Raw genomic sequence first — 18611 nt, forward strand, 5'->3', positions numbered from 1 at the left:
AATCTTTGAAAACGTGTATGATCTTATTAATTCTCAGAAAAGCAGATGTATTGCCACCAATTTACAGTTGAGAAATTATTCATTTAAGATCACATGACTAGTGAATGCCAGGTCAGGACTAGCCTTGAAAGAAACACAAATTCTTTTGTATTAAAATGAACAGGATGATATAAACATACGTATTATTATACCTAGAACTACATTGATTTGAGGTCTAGATGTTCTGTACATAAATGATATATGTTTTAGTTTCACATGGCAAGATAGAAATTACTCGTTTTATATCATTAGAACATTGTGATTCTTATAAATTATACTTTAATTATGAATTAAGTGAACATTTTAGAAGTAATTTTTGTTTTCAGTACTTATTGATTTTGATGTTAGTATTGCACATTTCATAAGCTTATTTGTATTAAATATTACTTTACCTCCCTTTTCCCCAAATCTCATCCATATTCAAGAATGGACGGATGGATGGATGGATATATGAGTGTAATTTTATACAAAGAGAAACAATGTTTTTCTGTGCAGTTCTAATTACTCTTCGTTATAATCCCTGTGTTCAACCATTTGGGACAGAACAACATGTTAGGAAATAGTATATAATGACGCAGTTGATACTTCAATAGCCATTGATCCCTTAAGTACAATTCAGGTTGGTTTCGCTTATAATATTTCCATATAGTTGCTCAAAGCTCATCTATTGGGGCGGTTGGTTAGCTCAGTTGGTTAGAGTGTACGCTCTTAACAACAAGGTTGCTGGTTTGATTCCCACATGGGCCAGTGAGCTGCACACCTCCCCGCCCCCCCCCCGCACCCCCACCTGCCCCAGCTAGATTGAAAACTGGACTTGGAGCTGAGCTGCGCCCTCCACAACTAGATTGAAGGACAATGACTTGACTTGGAGCTGATGGGTCCTGGAAAAAACACACTGTTATCCAATAAAATACAATTTAAAAATGCAAAGGAGATACAAAACATTATTTAAAAAAAATCATCTGTTACCTTTTTTTAGGGGTTTCAGGGAGGAGGTGAATCTCACACAAATTTATGATATCATCCTTAACTCAATATTTATGAATTGTTACATAAATTTAATAATGTACTCCACAAAGCTACACAGTATATATGTATGGTTAGGTAAACACTAAAGAAAAGAAAATGGAGAGGAAAGAGACAAACACCAGAGACAGAAAAAAAAAAAAAACAACAAAAACTGCAGGACCCTGCAGTTTGGAAAATACTAGAACCTCATTGAAAGTGACTGAACAAATTAGAAAAACATAAACTAGTAGCAGCTATTTTAAAAAAGTTGAGGGTTTGAGGTGAAGTGAAGCTCCATTTGACAACAGGAAGCTATGGGCTCTGCACCTCTATTTATATAAATATTTGCTTTTTCCATCTTAGACTGCCCAGAAGTTGTCGTTTGACTGCTTCTGCTTCTCACTTAGCTTGACTGGCTTTTAGAGAAAAAAAAAAAACAAAAAAAAAAAACTGGCCACCTGTTTTTCTCTCCATCACAGAGAAACTCAACAAGTCACTTTCACTAAAAGATACATGCATTTTAATTTTTATTGCAGTGTTGTATTTTTAACCAAATTTTTGCCTCCCTGAGTTGACAAAACTATGACAGTCCTTCCGCAGTTGTCCCAATATACTTCCCTTCTACCTTGTAAGGTTCCAGATCTCTTAGGACCTCTTCATCACATTTGCCAAATTCCCTTCTCCCATACAGATTTGTGAATTCCTATCTTGTACCTGCAGGCTCCCCTGCCCTGATGTTAACCTTTCATCACTCTCCCATCTCCTTAACTCTCTTGTCTGGTGCTCTTCTATCTTCTTTCCTGTTTCTTCTCATGTATCCTTCTTCACTGTGTTACAACTGTGTTACAGAAGGAAGGGGAAAACTTAGAGGTTGCAAGTTGCTCGCACCTTCTGACCAGGTATAAAATATTTGGTTAAACATTTAACTTTTGCCACAAGCACCTCGAAGCAGAGGAGGGTGGAGCTTGTGGCTAGCAGCTTGATGTCATATCTGCTCGATGTCATCAAAAGTAAGGCCCAGAAGTGAGGACACCAGCTGGGGTTTGCACCATCTGCCTGTTAGTCAAAATAATAGAGAAAGTGTGCATGGAACTATATTTAGAGAATACAGTGCACACTTGAATTTCCAGAACTTGTTCATTCAAGGAGAAAGGAGAACTTTCTTTAATCATAAGCATGAAATATGAAAAAAGAGCAGGATCAACTCAACTTTGGAAGAAAAAATAAGGGTGAACCTTATGGGTAGGCAGAGGAACCTGCTATCTTTTCAAGGTACAGGAAGACATTAGATCTCAAAAATTGCCTAACTTTTATCAAATCCTTTAATTCCAACATTAAAGATCCATTGTTTTGGTTCAAGTAATTCTTTCTCATCAACATAAATTCCTTGCTTACAAAGGTTGTCATTTGCGTTCACCAGGAAAAAAATAATACTAATATCTTAAAGAGTTAAAGGTTTTCAATATCTTAAAGGTTAAAGAGTAAAAGGTTTTCAAATCCTTTCATGGGAGGAACAAGGAAAGAAAACTAGAACATCAGGGATCTTAAATGAGGCAAGGGGTTAAAAAACGAAAAGGAGGCAAATGGAATTCTGCCAATGGGGAAGAGGATACAGAAGGAAAGAACTGGGACCAAAAACAACCCCCAAAACTTTGTCCCGGGATTATTCTTAGGGGAAAGTTATGGGGGAAAATAAGACTTTATAAGGATGAGAAAAGAAAGGCTGAGAAACGAGAAAGAAATTTTGGTTTGCATAACAAGAATAGTAAAAAAAGGCAGAGAACGTAAGAACAATGAGAAATGGCAAAACACAGGAATTTGATCATGCAAAAGAGAAATAAGAATAAAATATGAAACTTCACCTAGCAAGACAGTAGAGCCTGAAGAAGGCAGAAAAGAAAAAGAATTTTCTGGTGAACTGAGGAGGGGCTAACCCAGAAGAGAATAAATAAATTTGGAATGTTGGAGAACCAACAGCAAAGTTATGGAGTGAAGGATACAACAGAGAATAGCAGAACAGAGAAATTGAACAATATTGGTATTTAGTTTTCAAAGTGGGATAAAAGTATACATTTGGGTCTTCTTTCTAAACATATAGTAGAAAAAGAAATAACCAGACCAAAGACCTCTCTTCTGAGAAAGAAATTGGGGAAAAAATATTTTAAAATGTTTAATTTGCAATATACATAATACTGGGATTGAAGTGATTTCTGGTGGGAATGCCACCTCTCGTTCAATATGAAGTAGGAGGGTCAAGTTCATGAAGAGATTCTTACGTGATTCTTCTTGGAAACTCTGTGCCTATGAGATTTTTCTGCAGTGGCTACAATATGAATTTAATATGTCTGTCTATATATGAGTGCATTTACTTCTAGAGACTGGAGCAGAGATTACATGCTTTGGAGCTTTTTCTAACATTTCTCTTTTATCAGTTGTGCAAATTCCATTAAACTAAATTGTTTCTTAACAGCAAAAATCCAATCTTCGTTTAGGTAGTTTTCTTAGCAATAAGAAAGAAATCCACCCCCTACCAAGTGGCATTTTGTCATATGTAGCTGGTTGTCTCAGTCTCCTAGCTTACTTGAATTCCATTGACTTTTTAAAAAGGATACTGAGTTATTCAGATGGAAGGTTCATAATATATAATTTTTCACTTATAGTGGAATTTTGTTCTATCATATTGTGGACTGTTGTCCTAATATAGGGTATTTCCTCTCTTATAAAGCAGACATGGTTGTTGTGAATTAGACTGTATCTAGGCTCCAAGAAATATGAACATACATTTAAATCTCGAGAATCGTAGAATTAAAAGAAACCTTAGAACTAACGTAAATTTAACTTCTCATGTTAAAGAGGGGGAAATTAAAGCAGGGCTTAATGAGGAAACATGGTATCTGAGGCTACCTGGCTACTGCTAGATCCAGGATAAGAATGTGGGTTGTTTATATATTGTGTTTCTTTTACTTTTTCCTATAAATCATTAGATAAACTTAATGCCTATTAAAGTTCAGGTCTGAATGCCCTTCTTAGGACCCCAAATCAGGCTATTCCAGAATCTATTTGCACAATAATCTCAACAGATTTTGGTAAGTGGTGAGAAGAAGTTAGCGAAAACTCAGACCAATGATATGATTTGATGTTAGCTGTCTAATTAACTTGTGGAAATGGGTTAACCCCAATACTACTGTAAATGAACAAGAAAAATGAGACTTACTTTCTAGCCCTACTTGTCGATTGGACAACCATATCAAAACTTGAATAGGGAATCCTGAGTCCAAGTTCTATACTTGGCATACTTCCCTCTCCTTAGCCTCAGCCTCTGAGTTTAGCAGAAGACAACATTTTGGTCTTTATATTGCTAGTAGGGTTGTATAACTCTTGGCTCTGTAGAATTTTCTAGGAATACAAAAAATTATCATAATCTTTCTCATAAAGAGGACCTTCCAGGCAAATGTTAGGTCAATCAGCAAAATAGTTAAAATAAGAGTAAAGAGGACTATGATTGTATAGATGAATGGGAAGTTAATCTAGGAAAATCTAGGAAAGTAAATGAAGTTCTATGGTTAGCCAAAATAGACAGTAATAGCTTCTTCCACCCTAAAATCTATCTCAGACAGATTCAATGGTAAATATTATTAACTTTAACTCTATTTTCCCTTGAAATTGCATGTAGAGTGTTTGTATATAAGCCATGTGGTCATCATTTATGGCTATAATATTGGGAAGCAGTAAAACTATGCAATAATATAGACTTTGTTTTGTAAGTACTGAAAAATGAGATAAATGTTATCAGTCTGGGTGAAAAGTCAGGGAGTAGGGGCAAAAGCTAAACAGTGCAAAAGGACTGGTTTAAGAAATACTAATGTGGATGAGTTAGCTGACAATGGTTGGACAAGGAGTTCCCTCTTCCTAGAGCATTCTTTTCCTCCCATCCACGCATTCTTCTTCTCTCGTTGATCACAGACCACCAGATCTCTGCAAATTCACATTTTCACAGGGAGGAAGTCGGAAGTAATTGGAACGTCGGAGTCGCCTTGGGGGCAGACCAGCCATCTGACGGCAAAACTCATCTAGAATAGAAGCAGACCATGGGATGAGAATGCAGGAAGATTCCAAGGGCTCATGTTTTAAGAGAAAGACTGCATTGTGGTGGAGTGAAAAGTTTGAATAGAAATAGATCCGAGTTAGAATCCCCTCTCTGAGACTTAATAGTTCTTTACAACATACTAGAAAGTTTCTTAACTTTCATGAACTTGACTCTTCTGTAAAATAAGCATTAAAACACCTGCCTCAACAGTTTAGTTGTGAGTATTAAAATGAAACAATATATGCAAAGTACAGGTAGTCAGCAAATGTTAGTTTCCTTTGTACACCTCACTCCCAATTCTTCTAATCATGGCTTATTAACTAGCCAAAAAATGAGGTCCAACCACTTAATATATATTTAAGTGTTTACTATGTTCAAACAGCTAACTTGACTAGGTCCCCTGAGACACTTGAAAGAGCCTAGAGTCCCAAATACTCATCCTCAATCTCAAGGTGCTTCCCTTGCAGGTGGCTTGTACAAAGCCAATGGGGGCAAGCAGCAAGTTTCCTTCTGCGAAGTTAAGTACAACTCTTAGTCAGGAGCTCAGTGCGAGGTGGGCTGCTGAGTCAGAAGTGGCTTGTCTGTGGTATCTTCACCAACCACAGCCACCTTTTGGGGCTGGCGATGGGAAAAATAAAAAGTATCTTTGTTCCCACCTGCATGGTCACACATTTTCAACCCTTTTAATTGTTTTTATAAAGTCTTTCTACCTTCCTCTACCTCTGAAATTTCACAGTGAGCAATGTAAATGGTTCCTGGAAATTGTGGACTATTTATAATGCAGCCAGTTTTAAAATGTCCAGTCTATTTTTAATTCATTTGTAGGTCCATTCCAAACATTACTGTCTCTAAATTAATGTGTTTTTTTTTTCTTTTTAGAGTTAGGAACATGGCTACAGACTAGTAGAGTCTATTATTTGTACTGGTTGACTCGGCCTCTTCACCTACAACCCCAGTGAATACAATCTTCAAAGCAGCCAGAGCTTCAGAATACTCTATCTATATACAGGAGATATTGGGGGTTACAGTCTAGTTGGGAAGAGATCTGGGGCTACTTTTCTTAGGGTCATGCTTATGTAGTAAGCATGTTGCTTTACTTAGATTATTTGGGGTAACTTGGTGAAGCAGGGACAGATGGAAGTTAACGGCTGCCTAAAGCTCTCCTCCAAAGCCAGACTTTGGATCCATTAACATTGTGTCCTTATTTACATTGCTCATAACTGTTCCTCCACTAAAAACACAGATGTCGTCTTACCTTTCATAACTTCATGTTCTTTACAGACAAGACGGGAGCAGATCTCATTGTTGATAATGTACATGCGTCGTAAGCTGCCATAGTCCCAAGGTCATGGTTAAGGAAGGAGACAGAGAAATCACTGAGAGGGAGAACTAGCATAGGCCTAGTACTCCTGTATTCCCCTCTCTTCCTTGTCTGGACTTCCTTAAGTATTTCAGACTTTCTTCCCCACCTCCTTCCACGGTAGAGGGGATGGAATAGTATTAATTATTCTTCTTAGTAACACTTTGCACACTCCACCTAGAGTCAAGCTTAATACTCTTCCCCACTATTTTCTACCTTCAGACTTGGATCTTTCATTTCAGTCTTTTACTATGAGATAATAAATTCAATATATCTGTGTTTCCCCCGTGACTACCCTTCCTCCAGTCCTCACCTTCATTTTCCCTCTAGCGTCTAGACTTGTTAGTCAACCTGTTCTCTCTATAATTCAATCTAGACTCCAGGTTCTAGCTGGCGCCTTCAGGAATAGCTAGGAGGGCTATGCTAAAAAAAACTTTTGTTCCTTCAAAGATTGAAATTCCATAGTGGGTGCTCATGAAATTGTTAGTGACATGAAAACACTATCATGGAAGATGCTCTCTGGGCATTCTGGGATCCCTTACCTGGTGAAGCATAACTGATGAATGCATTGCTTGACTGGTCGATGCACAGAGTAGAGTCTTGTGCAAGCAAATTTCTCATCCCGGCACTCTGAAGAAGCCCAGCACACACACACACACACACACACACAAAAACAAAAAAACAAACAGGGAGAGGCATAACAAGCAGGAGAGGTATAAACAAAGGATTAAAGAGATGGAGGAGGAGTGGAAAAAACACACAGAGTAGTCTCCATAGAGAATCATTGTAAGTTGGGCATCTCCTTCCTACTCACCAAAACAGAGTAATAGGAAATTGACTAAAATGAAATTTAGGTGCTTCCCTATTGAAGTAGTAGTGGCTAAAATAATCTCTGAGGGCTCTTCTAGGAAAAAACCCTTTTAGGGCTATCCAGATGGCAATATGAAATATCAAACCCAAATGCTGATAACCATTCTGAAGAATGAGACTTCTATGGTGGGTAATTATTTCTCTGTTCCAGTAGTTTTCAACCCTAGCTGCACATCAGAATTATCAGTATACTAGAGAAAGCAATTTTAGCTGTGCTATCTATAGTAACACTGAGTCCTTGCAGCAACTTCCCAACCCACTAACCATAAATAAAGTCCAAGGGGAATTTAGGGAAAGAATTGTTTCAGGATCATGCAACCGTTGTCCAATCTTTATCTTTCACCATGAGTTTTAGGAAAGGGGCTCAAAAGAAGGGAGAGGGTATGTGTGAGGAAGAATAAAGGATACTAAAAATATTCTTTGAGAAAGAATTGCATGTAAACGAGAAGATGTTCTATTCTCCAAAGAACAAGGAGGCAAGGCATCCTCAGGAAGAAAAAAAAAAAATCTTAGGAGACACAATCATACCTGTGGTGGTATTTTTATCATTAGACGAGGCTAGAAGGCAGAAATTTTATTCAGTTATTACTAGTTCTAGAAGTCACTGCTTCTGCAACTGTCATGTTATCTCACTTGAGACCCATGTAGGACACCCATATAGATAGGAAACAAATGAGTTAATAACTCTTTTTTAGCAACTTCTAAAAGAAAACCCATAATGGTTTATTTTGATTCACATGATTAAAGAGATTTAGAAGTTAGGATGGGAACTATAATTTTGCCTTTCTCTCCTAGAGAGTTGAGAAATTTTTTGCATTGAGAGTATCTTTGTGTTGTTGACAATAAGCAAATTTAGCAGGGATACAAGGCAAAGAGCCATATGCTCAGATGAGCTTTATCCTAGAGCTAAAGAGAGAAAAGATTTTTATCTTATAGAAGCTCTTCTTCAAAAAAGAAATGTTCTTCTCTCTAAATAAGATGCATCATCATAGGTTCTCCTTTTTTTTCAATTTAAAATCATTATGGGTTGTTTGATAAAAGTTATTTGATAAACAATAGCAAGGGTCATAGCCATAGTCACTCCTAACCTAGGGGTAGTTTAAATGTGGGCCTATTTTGAATGGAGAACAAATCGACGAACAAGGTGAATCTTGAAGGAATAGACTCACCATGGGAGTGACCTGTAAAAATGTGATCAGAAGAGTTGCTAATAGGATAATATAGGAAGTGTGCCAGGTGATCTTATCTATCCCATGGGTTCCATCACAGGTCTATGTGCTGAGAATTCTCAAATTTATACTTCTAGCCCAGATCTTTCTTCTAAGTTCCAGACCTATAAATCCAATTGCCATTTTATGGAAGAATTCATGGATTTTTTTCAAAGGCTCTTCAAACCCAACATATCTCAAACTGACTTAATTATCTTTACCTTCAATTGAAATATTTCTTCAGTGAATGGTACTACCATCCACCCAACAGCCACCATCTACCTGATGGAAAACTGAACATCATCTCAGCAGTCTTCTCTCCCTTACAGCTCAGTTAATTTTCACTACCTCTACCTTACTTCAGGCCATCATCTTTTATTGGGACTGCTGCAACAGCATCTTCAGAGGTTTTCCAATCCATAGATCTGATTAGAACTTTCCTTTGCATAAACTATTCTACAATTGTTTTTCATTTCCATCCTAAGCCTTTGCCCACATTGTTTTCTTTACCTAAAAGCTCTTCCCCTTCCACTTACTTGATTCACTTCTACTTGTCTTCTAAAGAAGCAACTTAGTGAATGGGCCCTCCAGAAAAGACTAACCCCCAACAATGAATATAGTCAAGGACTTCTTTTGAGTCTTTCATAGCTTCTTTTGCTTATCCTGAAAATAGCATTTTGTGAAACTGAATAAAGTTATCTGGATATCTATCTTGTCTATGAGAAAAAAGATATCTACTAGAAAAAAATCACTTTTTTCACCCTTATATTCATGGCACCTAAGTAGCAGATTTTTAGTAAATAGTGGTTAAAAATCTAGTTTCTATCTTCTCATGTCCTACTACTTGTTCCTTTTTTTTTTTTTGTAGTTTTTGGCCCTAATCATTAAAAAAACTCAGTTTCCCCAATATGCCAGGCTCTATTTTGCTTTCACATCTTTGAACATGCTGTTTCCTTTGGCTAAAATGCATATTCCCCTTGACTGTCTGGCTTACTCCAGTTCCTTCAAGATTCAGTTTGACCATTTCTTCTCTTCTAGAAAGTTTTCCTTTATCTTCCCATACATTTCTTTGTGTATATGTCTTGCCTTTACTCACGTAGTTTTGGAAACTTTGAAAGATCATGTGTCAGTATTTTGTATATCACAAACCTAGCACAGTTCCTGCTTGTTAGGGGATCAAAAAATGTCATTAATTTACATTTAACTATTGGAAGAAAGTGATACATAAACTGTAACCCTATCTACTTAGGATCCTTCACCAGCTGTACTGCCTTCCATAGTCAGCTCTGGGGAAAGCCCAGAACAGCCCCGATGGCCCTGGGATCCCAGGTCTGAACTCACCCTGGTCATCTGTGGAAGGTTCGATATCAGCCAGAACTGAAAAGGCACAAAACAGCAGGTGTGAGAAGGACTTTGAATTGGTGAAGGGGGAGGCAGAGTAGAAAAAGGCAGAACAGAGATATTAGGGCAAAATCAAGGCTATGGCTGGGTTTGTGTCTAATATCCAATGGAATAGAGTTAATTGGAGTAATTGTGAATATTGTTTTGAAGAATATTTGGCCTACTGACATTATACTAATTTTTGGAAGCCCTTATCATCCTTGCCTTATTTTAGCTATTACTCTACTTTGTTTCATCTTTTTAGAGGACTAGGAGACCTCGCTTTCATTTTATCCCATTGTCACTGAACAACGGGCCCACAATCCCTCTATCCCTTTCCCAAAGATAGACATACAGGATTAACTCAAGTGCTGAAATAAATATTGTGAATACTAATGAGAATCATGCCATTTTTTAAGAACTGTAGTAAAACTTACCTGTTTCATCTGTAGAGGGTTCATTTACCAGATCTGCCAAGATACAACACAGAGAATGAAAAATGCAGTTAGGAAAAGGAGAAAGGGAAGTAGGATATGAGATGATGATCTAAAACGGGGAACATGATGATATAATCTAAAACGGAGAAAAATCAAAGTTAAACAATGGACTGTGGGGTAAATGTAAGGGACCAACACAGAAGGAAATTGATGAGAGAAAAAGATTGGGCATGTTTATAGCATCAGTAGCATCTAAGACAGGGCACTGCATGAGTTCAGAATACCCACCAACCTCTTTTCTAGTCTTCATTTTTCTTTGTATAGATATCATTCTCAATGCTTCTATCCCCAGTATGAAAGCCAAGAAAAAAACAAAGGTAGCTTACTAGGATCGTCTGTGAATGTTTCTGAAGTCACTTGAGTCACATTGGCTGAACCAAAAAAAAGAAAAAAAACACACAAAACAATAAACCAGAAAGCATTTTCTGAGCATTCTCTCTTTACCCATCCCAACCTTGCCCTCCCAGTAAGTGAAATTGTCCAGCACAGTGGCCAACAGGCAGTAAGTACCCCACAATTGTTGTTTGCTTCCCAGTCCAAGTCCTTTTCCCTGTAACCCAATGAAGCAATCCTACTTCCATGAATATTCCCATAAGTCCTAGCCTAGAAATCCTTTTTCCTTTGTATTATTTAGAGAAATAAATGAACTACGTACACTCAGATAACCTTCCACAAATACTCCTTTCTCAGTCAGACTTAGATTAACCATTGGACTACAGGAATAACTCATATTATTTCACTATCCTAACAGATAATAAATATATTTAGATAATTTGGGTTTACTGTGTGCCAGGCACTGTTTAAATCCATGTTTTTAAAGATGAAAAAACTGAGCACCAGAATAATAAATAATTCACCCACGGTCTTAGAGCTTGTTAACAAGTACAATGGATTGGTGACTTTGCAATGCTTACTGAAAATGAAAATTGTCTTTACCAAGGACACTGACTTTGATGTTTATAATTTTGATGTAATTAGATATCAATCTGCTGATATGCTTATATACTAGAGTGTTCACAGAAGGTGATGTTGATAGTTTTTTGATGCTTAGTGAGAAGCAAAGTGAAGAGAGGGGATGGCAAATGCCAGTGTTAGTAGAGCATGCCTTGCAGTTGATCATTGGGAAATAAAGGCAAGAGGAGAAGGAATAAAAATGGTCCAGGTCTTAAGGTGGAATCTATTGGGTTAAACCAAGAAAACTGTATCTGAAACTATAAATAATAGCATTTTCTAGAACAGCTTGTCTTGATTTATAAAAACAAAGTAACAAAGCAGTGTTAACTTCTAAATAGCACATATCCCAGCTACTAGTATTATCGTTCATTGTGGAAAACCTATAGTTATAGTTTATTTTATCCACTAGGGGACAGCAAATTCACATAGTTTGCTTTGACTTTTTTTAACTTCAGAGTCTAAATGTCAGTTTTAAATCTGGTGAGAAAAGCATTTTTATAAATCACATCAGAGTTATTGATCATTGTAATAGCGGTAAAACACAATAAAATAATTTGAAGGAGTTTCTTCTGCTTACTGCTTACCTCCTTACTTCTTTTTCTTTCTTTCTTTCTTTCTTTCTTTCTTTCTTTCTTTCTTTCTTTCTTTCTTTCTTTCTTTCTTTCTTTCTTTCTTTCTTTCTTTCTTTCTCTCTCTCTCTCTCTCTCTCTCTCTCTCTCTCTCTCTCTCTCTCTTTCTTTCTTTCTTTCTTTCTTTCTCTTTCTTTTTTTGTTTTAAATTCTAGAGAGAAAGATCATCAGATCTGACAACAGAGCCTTTTTAGCTGCAATGCTCAGAATAAGCTTTCTTCTTTCAGAACAAATTTTAATAAAATGAATCCAAGTCTGTTTCAATACCACAGGATACTTAAAAAAAAAAAAAAAAAAATCACTGACCTGAGTCATTCCAGGGACAGGAGAGGGGAGTGGAGCCTCTCCCATTTGTAGCCTAATCTGGCCCAGTTTCCCTTTCTCTTTATTCACATTCCAGCCCAGCCACTCACAGAAACAGAAATGAAGCAGTGGGGAAACAGCAAAGGGGTTGAGAGTGTATCCTAGCTGTCTTCTGAGGATTTCAGGGCAGAGTCCTGTTTTTCTGCGCATTCATCAGTTTACCCACCTTTTCCATGAGCTATCACCATATAAATGCTCATGTAAGATTCATGAATGTTCTATGAAAAGGAATCTTAAGGAGACATGTTATCATATCTCATGATATTTCTGGTAGAAAAGCATCACAAAGTCATAAAACAGGACTGGACCTTAACCAGCCCAGAGAAATGATTTCACATTTTTAGTTTTGCTAGTGTTGAAATCTGGTCTATGTTCAGAAATGCAGGGATTCCAACATTTTATCTATATCAGAGGAAAAATAATTCTATATTTTTATCTTCTGTTCCAGGACACAGAGTAAGAAATTATGTCATGTCCCAGTGTATGCATAAAACTGAAACAAGTTTAAAGATAATAGTTCACCCTTGCAACGTACTTGCATGTGCTTTATTTTTATTTTAGTTTATCCTGATTCATTAAAAAATAGTTGCGGGGTGGCTGGATGGCTCAGTTGGTTAGAGCGTGAGCTCTGAACAACAGAGTTGTAGGTTCGATTCCCACATGGGCCAATCATAACTAGATTGAAGGATAACAACTTGGAACTGATGGGCCCTGGAGAAACACACTGTTCCCCAATATTCCCCAATAAAATAAAAATAAAAATACCAGTTTGGATCCACTATTTTCATTGTATGACCTATTAGTGGGTTATATACTGCTGTGCTCATAAAGGTTGGGAAAAGATAAATTATAATTATGTTGAATGTCTGGAGGCAGGGTGGAGTTTCCTTCATTAAGCTGAATAAAGTTATCTGCTGGTCCTTTGGAAGCCAAAACTTTTGGATTATGTCCAGTTGTGCCATAATTTTACTGTAGTATTGAGATGACTTCTCATCCTGTGTTTGCATTTTAGTTTCTCCACTGTTTCATGGATAGATAAATGCTTTGTTTTAGAATTAGTGGGCATTTTTCTGAGTGGGATAAGAGATGAATAGAGGAGAGTGGAAGCAAGAGATGGCACAGAGGAGGTCTTGGGAAAAGTATTTCAGTAGATAAAAAAAAGACAAGGTTTTATGAATGAGATGACAGGATTGTGGAAACTGGTGAATTAGATCTTATTTTGCACATTTTGGCAACACATCTCTGTTGTATTACCAATGCTTTAACTCTGACCATTCGTCTGCATTACCCTGATAAGAACCCCAACATAGCCCAGATCCAAGGGTTGACCTACCTTCTCCTTGACCACTGACCCCTACAGGTGTCCAATCTGTACCAAAAGAAGGAGAAAAAGGATGTGAGCGACTCGCGCTCTATACCCCTTAGGCTTTTGAGATGAACCAGAAAATGATGGAGAAATGGTTGTACTTTATCTTTCTGTGTTTTATTTTTATATAGTTCAATACAAAATCACTCAGACCATTAGTGCTACAGACAAACATGGAAACACTCAAGAAAGATGACAAATTTCTGAGAACAAACCCCTCCTCTGTTATGCCCTGACTTAGGATGCCATCTTGCCCTCATTGCCAACCAAAAGAAAATGGAATCCTGTTCCACAGAGAGGACCAGCAGCCTTTTTAATGTGTCCTGTCTTTTTCTCTCCACAGCCATCTCACTAGACACCATACTGAACAAGGCAAAAAGATGATCTTCTCACAGTCTGTATTGGCAGAATGAGAAAAATAGGAGTAGAAGTTTTTGGAAATCCAAGGTTCATTTTCTGTGGCTAATCTTTTAGCTAGCTTCTGTGAAATCTGCGAAGATAATTTTTCTTTTGTATATAAATTTGGCACATATTTTTTAGTGTGCATGTGAATATACTTGTATGTATGCTGCTGCTAGTGTTTGTTAGGTGTTAGTGTATCTATTCCCACTATTTTCCTGTTAAATTTGGTCCATTTTCTTATTGGGTGGTCTCTATACGTTTGTGTATGTATTAGTGTCTAAGCTTCTTTTTCTTTGGTATTTGTTTATTTGAATATTTATGTGTGTGACCCTCTCTTGGTTAATATGTATTTGTGTATCTTCATTTTACCTGAGTTTCATAATTCTTAGGATACTTTCCCCCAAGTCTGGTCATGTCTATCCACATCCCTGTCCTTTCTTCTTTAACACAAAATCTGTTCCTTTCTTTTCTTTCATAGAAATTGTAGAACTCCGCAGCAGGCATCTCTCCCCCAATCCCCTTTTGACCTCCTTCCATCTCACTCTCTAATACACACTGCCACACACATGTATAGCTGAGAGGCTGACATTTTAGGGAGAAAAGAATAAAAGTAGGGACTCACCTGAGGGAATGATGAGTGCAGTGAGAAACAGCAGCAGCGTCTTGGGTCCCAAGAGCAGCATATCTAACAGGGGTGGTGGGGAGAGTAGAAATTGGAATGCTCAGGGACACACCAGCATTTCAGTTCCAGGAAAGGATGTCTGTAGCCCATATCTTTGTCTTCCCAGGAGCTTTCTTGGTCCTCCATATGACTCGACCCGTCTCTCTTCTTATCTTTTACCCAAAATTTATTTCTCCTTCGAATTCTGTTCTTCGATCACTTACCGTTATTCTCACTCTCATTCTTTTGTACCAAGTCAGAGGAACTTTTGTATTCAAAATGGTCCGTGTTTTCCCCTACCCTGGGGTGTCTTTCACCTCTAGGGCCTAATCTTTTTTTTTTTTTTTTTTTGATATCTGTGACTTGTTTATGTCATCTGCTCATTTTTGTGTCTCCTCTTATTTGAATGTCATGAATAATTGGAATATCTGTTCAGTTTTAAGTTCAGTGACATTTCCCATTGCTCCCCTCCAGCCCTTCAATGTACACACACATACAAATGCACAAACACACACACACACACACACAAACACATTCCCTCTGTTTATTTAGGGTTTTATACAATCAAACAACTCACTGTCTATGGTCCTCTGTTCTTTCCACCGAGTCCTTTGGCTGCTGACTGTGTCTCTCTCCTTCTCACGCTATTCCTACTTTGGCTGGAGAATAAGATGAACAGGGCCACTCCCTGGGAAGGACTTCAAATTTGGCCTCCTGAAACAATGAGATGAGGGAGAGCAAGGGAAAGAGAGAGAGAGAGAAAGAGAGAGAGAGCGCACCAGGCCAGAGTAGTGCAATGAGGCTGAAATGAGAAGAGGGATGAGAAATTGCAGTCACTCACACCCTCATTCCAAAGGTTATGACCACATTGGTGAGAGATACTGCTGCTCCCTAGAAGGACTGGCCCAAGCTCATGTATGACTTTCTTCCATGAGTTATTTTCCCTCTTGCAATCTGGCCCCAGCGCACCCCTCCCCTTCCCTGAGGTTCCTTCTTACCTAAATAGTTCTGTGTCATCCTTGGATGCACATCACCAGAATCTGTTCCGATCTCTTACTGTCTTCCATGTTGAATTTTTTCTCCATTGTCTTTTCTCACTTTTATTTTTTTCAAAATTCATCTCTTCAACACCTACAAATTCCTTTCTATTCCTGTGTTTCTCTTCTCTCTTTGCCTCTTTCTCGATGCACATGTTCAGACTCTTGTTTTTTTCTTCCTCTAGAAATCCTATTTATTCCCACATCCAAACAAACACAGATATCACATGAGTTTTGTCCAAGAGGAGGCCTTGCTGTCTTAGGGTTAGAAAAGTTGAGGAATACAGTACCCTCAACCCTTTTGAAATGTGGAGAAATTCTGTGAGAGAAAATACCAGCTGTATTTTGTCTTTTGTCTTTGTTTAAGCTTATGCTAAGAATCTTAGTTTCTGGAATCTTAAGGACAAAATGCCATCAGAGGCCCAAAGAAAATTAAGAACCAAGTTTATTCTGCTTAAGTTATTTTCCATCAGTACTTTTCCTCATATCATGTAATATGTAGATAATATTATACTTTCTCGGATCCAGGAGTTTTAAAGACTTTGTATTTGCTCTTATTCATAGCAACCCTTGTCATTAGGCCATTAAAATATCTCCACTTTGGAGAGAAGCAACTTAAATTATAGAAACTCAAATCTGAGGAGTGGTTGACCTTATGTGTACTAGAAGCGTATAAGTTTCAAATTGCCTGTTAGCTCCTATAGTCTACACTGTGTCTCCCTGATGTGCTAAATCAGAAGAGTACCGGTAGACAGAGAGAGCAGATAGTATTAATAAATTACAGACGAGAAGAAAGAAGAGTAAATGATTGGGTGAAGGAAGGAAGAAAAGAAGGAGGGAAGGAAGGGATTGAAGAAGGGAAGAAGAAAATTAGCTAGCTGTCTGGTTGGGAGGAAGGTAGAGCAATGGACATAATGAGAAACAAGTAAATAGCACCTCTGGTTCCTCTGAGGGAGCTATAAGTTTTCCATATCTGAGATACATGGATTCTGACCAGTCCCTAGAACATATCTGAGTACAAACCCCAGCTCTTTCTATTCTGGTTGGCCCAGAACTTGCTCTTCTCCCATCTGCTCTGTAGTGAGGGTTCAGAGGCTGGAAAACAGATGTGATTCTAGTCTGGGGAGAGGCAGGGAAAGAAAAGGCAGGGGATGGGGGTGGGGGAAAACACACAAAAAGCAGATGCAAAGCAGACCCAAGGAAGAACATACAATAAAGAGCCTAGAGCAACAATCATGTTTTCCGTGAAGCTCAGACAGATGGAGAAACTGAACTCAGGCCAATCATTTGGCAAGGAGAGCAATGACCTCAGTGTGCTGGCCTAGCTAGAAACTGGTGTAGGAAAGCCTCCCCAGGCAGTAGGAGGGGGTGCTCTCCTGGGGTCCTGGAAGGGAGTCTGAGGTTAGGGCAGTGAAAATGGAACAAAATGTTCAGAGCAAGGCAGAGGGAGAGGGAGAAGGCAGGCTGGGAGCAAACGAAAAGAGAAAAAGCAAGTCAAGAACTGGTGTAAGAGCAGTTACCACCAACTATTCTGATTGGGCCTAATTGACATGCAACAATGCGGTGTGTTTCAAAGTAGTTTGGTTAATTTTTTTGTCTTCATGGCAGCTATGGTGGCTCCCTTTTTTTCTAGGTCATCTCCCCATTTATTTTAGGGCCCAGGTTTTGATCCTCAGATTTACTTTACCCAAGGTGATTTGGTCAGCCTCCGCTATAGCCCACTATCAGTTTATCACTGAATTACATGAAGTCAGAATCAGCACCACTAGTCAAAAATGAGCAACTGTCATCCACAGATGTGAGCATGTAATTTTCGGAGGTTTTTGCTGACACTGGGGAAGAGCTCCCTGGGCATCAGAAATCCCATCCGACATAGGCTGGATCTCCTGTGGGTAGAGAACACATTCTTCAGCATCAGGAAAGTCCTCCATGGAAATAAATGTCAGGTGCAGAAGCAATTTAATGAAGGCAATCTAATGTTTGAGTTACCTAGGAAAATTTTAGCTTTCAAAATAAGTCTCCAAGCAGTGGAAGATGGACAAAGGGCAGAGAAAGAGAAGGGGGGCAGAGATATGAGACAGCACATTGAATTTATCCATCTGTTTATTGGCCTGTACAGAATACACCCATTAGCTGAAGGCCTCTGGGCAAATGTACAGAAACGTTATTACTACAGTTCAATCCAACTAAATTAAATCCAGGGCCTAAAGACACACAAAAAATTTCCATAAAAGGGAGGAAAAGAAGGGAGGAGGGTTATACGGGGTGGGGGAGGAGGGAATGAAGAACAGTAGAGGAATGAAGCAATAAAGTAGTGATAGCCAAACATAAAAGATGGACTCAGCACAGGACTTAGGAGCCAGCCAACATATGTCCTCAGAAAAGTTAGGTTGGGGAGAACCTCCCCCTTCTCAGTAGCCTATAACACACTGTTCTTCATGCCTCTGTGTGTTGTACTTTCTGTTCTTTCTTTCTGAGATATCCTTTTCCCAACTCCAGTAAATAAATGCTTATATGTACATCAAAACCCAGCTTAGATGCTGCCTCTTCCCAGAAACCTTTCCTGGTTCCCTCTGCTTTTGAAGAATTAATCATTCTCCTTTTACTGAGCTACCTTCTTTGTTTTTATAATTATGGCATCAACTTTATTATATTTTTTCTTTTACATGTTCATATTCTACGTTAGACTGAGTGTTTCTGATTGTGGAGGTTAAGTCTTACTTATCTCTAGCTGACATAATGATTAGCAC

General features: G+C 38.2%; 1 protein-coding gene across 2 annotated transcripts; it reads right to left on the reverse strand.

Annotated features, from left to right (window-relative positions):
- Window positions 1-1061: 1061 nt before the first annotated feature.
- MFAP5 (microfibril associated protein 5) lies at window positions 1062-15645 on the reverse strand. 2 transcript variants are annotated; one of them, XM_081058867.1, is made up of 10 exons: window positions 15402-15645; window positions 14786-14848; window positions 13729-13764; window positions 10776-10820; window positions 10390-10422; window positions 9914-9949; window positions 7893-7922; window positions 7037-7124; window positions 6390-6463; window positions 1062-5117 (listed from the first exon to the last, which is right to left on the reverse strand). In XM_081058867.1, the coding sequence occupies exons 2-10, from the start codon at window positions 14844-14846 to the stop codon at window positions 5005-5007; spliced, it is 516 nt and encodes a 171-aa protein (XP_080914993.1). In that variant the 5' UTR covers window positions 14847-14848; window positions 15402-15645; the 3' UTR covers window positions 1062-5004. The 2 variants fall into 2 exon arrangements, with proteins under 2 accessions (XP_080914993.1, XP_080914994.1); XM_081058868.1 differs by lacking the exon at window positions 7893-7922 and having other exon boundaries at window positions 2357-5117; window positions 15402-15619.
- Window positions 15646-18611: the final 2966 nt, after the last annotated feature.

The sequence above is a fragment of the Rhinolophus hipposideros genome (assembly GCF_964194185.1).
Source record: "Rhinolophus hipposideros genome assembly, chromosome: 9".
NCBI lineage: Eukaryota > Metazoa > Chordata > Mammalia > Chiroptera > Rhinolophidae > Rhinolophus > Rhinolophus hipposideros.

Bases quoted from the DNA above. Each gene is read 5' to 3' on its own strand.
- MFAP5 (XM_081058867.1), bottom strand. From the start codon at position 14,846: ATGCTGCTCTTGGGACCCAAGACGCTGCTGCTGTTTCTCACTGCACTC. The intron at 10,821-13,728 runs GTAGGTCAACCC...TTTTTGGTTCAG, and splicing joins GGTCAGTGGTCAAGGAGAAG to CCAATGTGACTCAAGTGACT. The intron at 6,464-7,036 runs GTAAGGGATCCC...GGACTATGGCAG, and splicing joins CATCAGTTATGCTTCACCAG to CTTACGACGCATGTACATTA.